Consider the following 8814-nt stretch of genomic DNA (forward strand, 5'->3'; position numbering starts at 1 on the left):
TTTTTTTATATTTTTTTGGGTTTTTTTTTTTTTTTTTTGCTTCTTTGTTTTTTCCCCCCCCCCCCCCCAAATCAGAGCGAGATAAGAAAGCTGAATACGTTATGGCATCCATGGGAAAGAGAACGGGTGGATTATTTTACGTTAGGGGATCTTTGGAATTGTTATGATGCATGGAGTGCTTATGGGGTTGGAGTTCCAGTTAGTCTTGATCATGACCTAAATTTAATCCAGTATTTTGTGCCTTATCTCTCTAGTATACAAATCTTCACCAGCAATGGATCTGTAAACAGTTCAAGGTAAGTAAATTGGATTAGCTTTTCACATTTGCCCGTTGTATGAATTGTACATGGATTGTATCTGCAAAAAGATCCCAATTTGTTATGCCTAATTCCATGATTTTTTTGTAATTATCGATTTTTTTTTGACCAAGTAATCTTTTCAGTTGACATTTGTTTGTCGAATTCAATATTGAGTCGTTGTTTTACTTTTTCAACATGTCGTCAGTAGTGTTGGTAATGGACATTTAGAGGTAAATAAAATGCTTATAAATGGACTGTGGGTGACATGATTATGCTCTAAGATGATTATGTTGGATTGGTGCTAAACTGTAGGGAAGAAAGTGATTCAACAACTGAGACAAGGGATTCTTTAAGTGACTCATTCAGCGATGAGAGCGAAAGATGGGACGGATGTTCCTCTGAGGAAGGGTTATTCGAGCAAGATGGCTTCTGGTATCCCAATGATAGGTGGGGTAATCTTTACTTCCAGTACTTTGAGACAGCTTCTCCTTATGGAAGAGTTCCTCTCATGGACAAGGTAACCTTATTTAGCGCTCAAGAATCTTGTTCAAATATCATCTGTTTTTTTCCAATAATAAATTTTAGTGGAGAATAGAAAAAGAAGCATATTATTGTTGATATGATAGAACCACTTGAAATAGTTTTCTTGGTAGGCATTCATTGAATAAAGATCCTTCGAGACTTCTGACTTGAAAATGAATCACCTTGGTGTTTTCTATTATATGCCATCTTTATTTGTCTTCTAATTTAATAAGAAACAACTTTTCTCGCATGTCATATTCTCACCTTCACAAGCACATGCTCTTGCCTTTTGACATTGACAAGATTCCTTTTCTGTGATTCCATGTGAAACATGATGTAAAGATATATATTTTCTGATGATTTGTTTTACAGATCAGTGCCTTGGCTGAAAGATACCCTGGATTAATGTCATTGAGAAGTGTAGATATTTCACCAGCTAGTTGGATGGCGGTTTCTTGGTTTGTCTCTTGCCCTCTTTCTATTGTCAATATTTCATTTTTCTCCCTAGTTTAGTTACTAAATTTACTGATGATGATGTGATTTTCAGGTATCCAATTTATCACATTCCCATGGGCAGAACCTCCAAGGACTTGAACACAAGCTTTCTCACGTACCACACCCTTTCTTCTTCTTTTCAGGGTATGCATTTGGTCGAAGTGCACTTATTATTGTTCTCTTTCATTTTAAGCTTTGAATCTTTATTGTTTGTGCGCATACCAATCCACAGACATGGACATTGAGGACGACCCCAAGAGTGGTGAAGGGAAAAGCAAGGGAGGAGAAAGCATCTCTCTCCCTCCATTTGGTTTAGCCACTTATAAGACGAAAGGCGATGTGTGGGTCTCGGACAAGGATGGGAAGGACCAAGAGAGGTTGTTATTGCTTTTGAGCGTGGCAGATTCTTGGCTAAAGCAGTTAAACATCCAACACCATGATTTCAACTACTTCATGGGGATTCGGCATGGCTAAAAATACTTACTGAAATTTCTCGAACCCCACAAAAACGGATCAGTTACTAGAATCCTTTTTTTGGTTAGAATGAATGAGATTGAGTGGCGTTAAGTGGTATGACCTTTTGCTGATATTTTTGAATCAGGGTGTCCCCTTTGTTTCTAGTTTACAAGAGATTGTTGTTTTGAGGGTAATTATAGATTGGTAGAGAGGAAAGAACCCTTTGGGGCTCTTTTAACTGGGAAATAATATATGATACATTTCATATCCTGTAAAGAGAGATTTAGCTTTCTAGGCTTCGAACATATTTCTATGTTTTGTAAATTTCTACTTTTTTTTTGCCATTTTTGTCATTTCCTTGATTGGATGTATGAGAATTGTTAGAATTTTAGCATGTTCCTTCCCCCAACCTTTTTGAAAAAAAAAAAAAAAAGATGAATTAGTGTTGGTTTACATCACCAAGTACATCACCAAGTGCATAAGGGTGTCCAAAATGGACACCCATGCCCCTCCCCTATGTATCCCATGAATAATCCCTAATAGATAGGATAATTGGAAAGGATTTTTGTGGCTCAAGGTTGTTACATTGTGCAAACATGACCTCATACTGTATGGTCCTGGGCTTGGCCATACTCAAATGGTCACTTGATTAGTGATGTCGTTCATTTTAAATATCAATATACCTTTTCAACCAACTGTTGTCCCTCTTCAATTCGTAAGTCTTTATAAGCAAACTTGGATTACTGCCTTTGCTCGAAGTCGTTGAAATTGGTCTAGAGAGTTGTTTTGACCACCTCTTGACCAATTATTTATGTAGGTCCCACTAGTTGGACAAAAGATCTCTTTGGCCGAGTGTATTAGACTCCATGAGTAGATTAATGAATGTATTTATTTTTCTCAAAACCAATGAAGGGTGAATGATAAATGAAGATAAAAAAATGACCACTTGAAGTTGAAATAAATTGAAAATAAAAATTGGTGAAAATTGAAAAATGTCAATCCCACGTAGAAAAACTAGAAAAATGGAAACCACTTTATACTGCTCAAGTTTCAGACTTACGTTTGGACCCCAAGGGGTTCCAATAGTATTTGAATGAAAGAGGACCTACATGCTAGTAGGTTGAGCCAAAGCCCACACGTATGTCGCCGTCGTCCGTTTGGTTCAGCAAGGGTCGTGGTCGTGATCGTGGACTTGGGTCGAGTTAGTATATATATTTTTGGTAAAATAATATTTGAATTATAATTATTTTATTATTAAAATTAAAATAATATATTTATTTATATTATTTATTTTCCTCGAGCTTTTCCATGCAGAGCACGTGGCATTTTCTAGAATATGGCGGTTAACTGTTAAACCGCTTGTTCAAATAGGTTGTATCTGTTCAAGACACAACTTTTCGGTTGTTGTGCCTTTTGAAGACAGTTTTTCAAGTTCTATATATAGGCTCCTAAATCTAGATTTTATTCATTCCAAAAATTAATTTCGATTTTTCTCTCTTGTAAATTATATTGCTTCCTTCTTGCATTATTTCATATTTTGCATTTCACTCTCGAATATTATTTTCGTGCATTTTAGTCCTCAAGTTTAGAAAGATCAAACCTAATGGTTCTTTGGGTCTGGTAATTTGGAGTGCTATTATGACAAGTCGAGATAACTGTATCTTGGGATAAGAGTGTCGGAAGATCGTCAACACTAGTACAAGGCATTATCGTCTTAAGAAAAGAGAATCAAACTCTTGTTTCGACCATTAATAATTCTTTTATTCCTTTCACTATGTAAGTCGAATATTCTTCCCAACTTGTTATTATAAAATATAATTATTGCCCAGCAAAATAAATATTTTTCTAAAAATCTTAAGACGATAATTCGTTATTTACATACTAATTTATATTCTGAAATTTCATTAGATTATGACAAATAATACTACAACTTTCATAACTCCTAACAATGCTCATTAGGAGAAAAAAATTCATGTGAATGGATTTTAAGAGATGGCAACAGAAAATGCTATTTTATCTTACAATTTTGAATTTGGTGAAATATTGAGTGAAGATACTCCAATTATTGAAGAAGAGGAAACAAAGAGCAACATTCGATGCATGGAGTCATAGTGACATCTCGTGTAGAAAATTATATCCTCAATTGTCTTTACAACACACTATATGACGTATACAGTTCAGTCAAAACAACTAAACTACTGTGGGAATCATTGGAAAGGAAGAACAAAACAATAGATGACGGTGTTGAAGAAATTCATTGTAGGCAAATTCATGGACTTCAAAATGATAGATTCTAAAACAGTGATGAATCAAGTCCAAGAGCTACAAATTATCTTATACAAAATACATACAGATGGTATGAATCTCAATAAATCAATTTAGATCACTACAATTATTGAGAAATTACCACCAATGTGAAAAGTTTTCAAGAACTACCTAAAACAAAAAGCAAAGAAATGGGACTTGTAAGATTAAGAATTGAGAAAGATAATCGAAACTCTGAGAATAAATCTAGAAAGCTACAAATGGATGCTAAAGTCAATTCGGTGGAGTCAAATACTAGTAAGAAAAGGAAGCACTTGAGTAATGACAAGCAAAAAAGTGAGGTGAAAAAATTCAAAGAAGATTACATAACTACGATAAGCCTAGTCGTCACATTACAAAGGATTATCAACAGAGTAGGTCAAACAAAAAGGACCAAGTATATTTGACCAAGAAAGACAAATTGTGTAATGATGTGTCTGAAATAATGCTCTCAACTGTTGAATTTGAAGCAAACACGGTGGAAAATTTGAGAGAATGGTTCGTAGACACTGGGGCTACTATAAACTAATTTAAAGTAATATCTATGATTTAAAATCTGTGAAAATTAGATGAGGTAAAAAGTATTTTCTTAATTTCATAGATGATTGCACAATGTACTTTTATTTCTATTAGGTAAGAAGCAAAAATGAGGCCTTAGAAGCATTTAAGCAATACAAGAATAAGGTTGAGAATAAAACTTAGGAAACAAATAAAAGTTGTTCATAGTGACAGAGATGGAGAATATAGATCACTGTTTGAAGAATTTTGTTCTAATTCTAGGATTATTCATCAAACTACAACTCCTTATTCACCTCAGTTGAATAATATTACTGAACGAAAAAATCGTAATCTTAAAAAGAGGATGAAGACTGTGTTGATTAGTTTTGGTTTACCTCTGCTAACTTCTTTCTAAATAAATTACCACACAAATGTAGAAAATAAACTCTTTATAAGTTATGGAAATATCATAAACTTTCGTACAAATACTTAAAAAAATAGGGATATTTGGCTAAGGTAGAAGTACCAAAGCTAAACAAGTTAAAATAGGGCCTGAAACAATCGACTGCATATTCACTGTATGTGCTAATAACATTATTGCTTATTGGCTCCTCGTACATAAGTCTAACATTCCGGATGTACATGAAAATATTGTCAATGAGTCTAGGAATGGTGTATTTTTTGATTATATTTTTTCTTGTAAGGATAGAAAAGAGTTAAGTTCGCAAAAACAAACTTATAATACTACAATTGTTAATCATCAAAATAACAAAGAACTAAGATGCAATAAATGGACCAAAACAGCTTCATCCTTTGATCTATATTTTTAACTTATTTGTTAAAAAGTGAAACTAGGACATTCAATGAAACAATGTCAAGTCCAGAGCTCCATTTTGGAAAGAGGTTATCAATAGTGAAATTGATTCTATTATACAAAATCATACTTAAGAGTTGGTATATCTCCCACTTCATAGCAAACTGTTAGGCTTTAAATGGATTTTTAAAAGAAAATTAAAAATTAATGGACGTTAGTTAAAGGATTCAAATAAAAGGAAGGTCTTGATTTTTTCAATACATACTCACTCACCAGTGACAAAGATAATATCTATTCGAGTATTAATTGCAATTGCAGCATTGCATAATTTGGAGATCCATCAAATGAACGTTCAAATTGCTTTCTTAAATGAAGAGCTAGAAAAAAAAATTTACATGGAACAATCCGAGAGGTTCATTGCTCCTGGATAAGAGAAAAAATTGTGTAAACTCGTTAAGTCGTTATACGGGCTAAACGCAAGTGTCAAAATAATGGTACGCAAAATTTGATAAAACAATGTTGTCTAATGGTTTTATTATTAATAAGTATGATAAATGTGTTTATACTAAAATCACACCAAGTATATATATAATTGTATGTCTATATATTGATGACATGTTTATTGTGGGTTGTAATTGTGATATTATAACAATTATAAAGAAAATGTTGACAAAATATTTTGACATAAAAGATAAGAGTATTGCATAGGTAATATTATGAATTTAAATTCTTAAGACATTTGAGAGGCTTGTTCTATCTCAATCTTACTATATTGAAACTATATTTAAGAAGTTTCATATATATGATGAAAGTCCAATTAAAACTTCAGTAAACTTAAGTGTACATTTGGTTAAACATAAAGGCATACATGTATCTCAGTTAGAGTACTCTCGAATAATAGGCAATCTAATTTATATTACAAATTACACTCATCCGACTATTGTGTATGACTTTAGTAAATTTACAAGTAACCCAAATAATAACCATTGGAAGATATTGGTAAGGGTTCTTAAATATCTATGATACACCTCAAATATTGAATTATATTATACTAAATACCCAACTGTATTAGAAGGATACAGTGATGTTAATTGGATATCAGAATCCAATAATGATTATGTTTTTGCTATTGATAGTGCGACCGTATCTTGGAAATCCTTAAAACAAACTTGTATAGCTCGATCCACGATGGAATTTGAGTTCATAGCTTTAAATAAAGTTGGAGAGGAAGCATAGTAGCTTCGTAATATTTTATAAGATATTCCATGTTGACCTAAACTTGTGCCTGCAATTAGTATGCATTGTTGATAGTCAGTTATTGGTAGAGTACAAAGTAGTATGTATAAGGTAAGTCTCAACATATCCATCGAAGATACAATACAATTAAGCAGTTAATCTCAAATGATATTATTTTCATAGATTATGTAAATCTAGGGAGAATCTTTGCGAAGCCACTTAGTCAAGGCTTACCAAGAAATCAAGTATATTGCCTATCAAGGGGAATGGGCAGGCTTACTACGTAAGGATCTTTGTAATTGTAATTCAACCTTGGTGACTGGAGATCCCAAGATTTTGGTTTAACAGGACAACTGAGTTATGAAGATTCAATGAGCATTTGGGAGTTAATTCCTATGATAAGAAAAGTGTTGTCTACAGAAAGTTTTTGATTAAGTTATACTTGTAATAGTTCATATATTTTGAACTATCCAAATAGGGTATGGAAGGTATTCTTAATAGGAGTTTACCTGTATAAGTGTAAAGTGGGACCGCTTCTATGAAAAAGTTTCAAAGTTTTGAATCCTCTAAAACACTTACGAAATCCAAGAATTGTTTAAGGCTAAAATAAACACGACAGTGAGAACTTGAAAATTGTTAGGAAGGTTATTGTGTTGGTACTATTATCTTGATTTACAACAAAGGCTGATAGTTCAAGACATCATGTTCACTGATTAGGCAAGTAATTCGATAGTATTATACTAGGAAAGGTTCAAACCTATAAAGTAAATAGCCCAATGTAATAACTTTTCACCTGATCTCTCTATAGGGTCTGCATAACATATTGTATTAATTTTCGTTCGTGTGGAGATTGTTGAAAATTTTGGTTTAGATTGTTAGTTTGACCAATTATTTTAGTGGTTCCCATTAGTTGGACAAAAATCTTTTTGACCGAGTGTATTCCACTCTATTAGTAGATTAATGGTTGTGTTTATCTCTATTAGAAGATTAATGAATGTATTTATCTTTTTCAAAACTAATTAAGAGTAAATGAGAAATTAAGGTCAAAAAATGATCATTTGAAGTTTAAATAAATTGGGAATAAAAATTGTTAAATCAAAAAATGCAAATCCTACATAAGAAAAAGAATAGAAACCACTTTATATAGCTCAAGATTACGACTTGAATTTGAGCCCTAAGGGGCAGCAATAGTCTATGAAGGGAAGAGACCTACATGTTAGTATGTTGAGCCAAGATCGTGCAAGCATCGTTGTAGTTGTTCGATCTATCGATTGACCGGTTTGGCACGGCACGAACATGGGCAGGGGCACGAGTTGGGGTCATGGGTTTGGGCCAAGTTGGTATATATTTTTGTTAAAATAATATTTGAATTATATTATTTTATTGTTAAATCAAAATAATATATTTGTTTATACAATTTATTTTCTTCAAACTTTTCTATGCGCAACGTGGTGTCTTCTAGAATCTGACAGTTGACTGATAAACTGCTTGTCCGAATAAGTTGTGTCTGTTCAAGAAACAACTTTTCAGCTGTTGTGTCTTTTGAATACAACTTTTAACTCTTAAATACAGGCAATATGTCAGACTTTATTCACTCCAAAAAATCAATTTCTTTTTTTTCTCTTGCAAATTATATACATTCCTTCCTACATTATTTCATAATTTGCATTTCAGTTCCGAATATCATTTTCGTGCATTTTAGTCCTCTAGTTTAGAGATGTCAAAACATTAGTAGATTCACTGAATCTTGTAATTTGAAGTGTTACTATTACAAGTCGATGTCGTTGTATCTTCGGAGATGACTGACAAATGATCATCAACACCAATGCAGGGCATTATTATTTTAAAGAAAACGAGTCGAACTTTTGTATCGATCACTAATCATTTTGCCTTAGTTTGTTCACTCTGTATGTCAAAATTCTACCCTGCTTATTATTATAAAATATTTATTGTACAGTAACATCAATATATTTCCGACAGAAGAGGCAACCGTTGATTTGGAAAAAAATTTCCCTCACTAATTGACCATTTTTGTAACGCCCCGACCAGTTGGTAAGAAAGCATCACTCAAACAATTGTACATTAGCTTTAGACTTAGAAATTATTTAAAATAATAATTTAATTTAAGAATTTAAGCTAAAAATTATATATATATATATATATATATATATATATATATATATATATACA

General features: G+C 32.5%; 1 protein-coding gene across 1 annotated transcript in view; it reads left to right on the plus strand.

The window, feature by feature from the left end:
* The window catches only part of LOC111412045, a 2934-nt gene extending 818 nt beyond the window's left edge, over positions 1 to 2116 (plus strand). Inside the window, exons 2-6 of the mRNA XM_023042782.1 lie at positions 76 to 296; positions 612 to 816; positions 1194 to 1279; positions 1369 to 1460; positions 1549 to 2116. Of these exons, the coding sequence (XP_022898550.1) occupies positions 76 to 296; positions 612 to 816; positions 1194 to 1279; positions 1369 to 1460; positions 1549 to 1790 (846 nt within the window). The 3' untranslated portion in view covers positions 1791 to 2116. The remainder of the gene's footprint in view (positions 1 to 75; positions 297 to 611; positions 817 to 1193; positions 1280 to 1368; positions 1461 to 1548) is intronic.
* Positions 2117 to 8814: the final 6698 nt, after the last annotated feature.

Source organism: Olea europaea, chromosome 16, assembly GCF_002742605.1.
Source record: "Olea europaea var. sylvestris chromosome 16, O_europaea_v1, whole genome shotgun sequence".
Lineage (NCBI taxonomy): Eukaryota > Viridiplantae > Streptophyta > Magnoliopsida > Lamiales > Oleaceae > Olea > Olea europaea.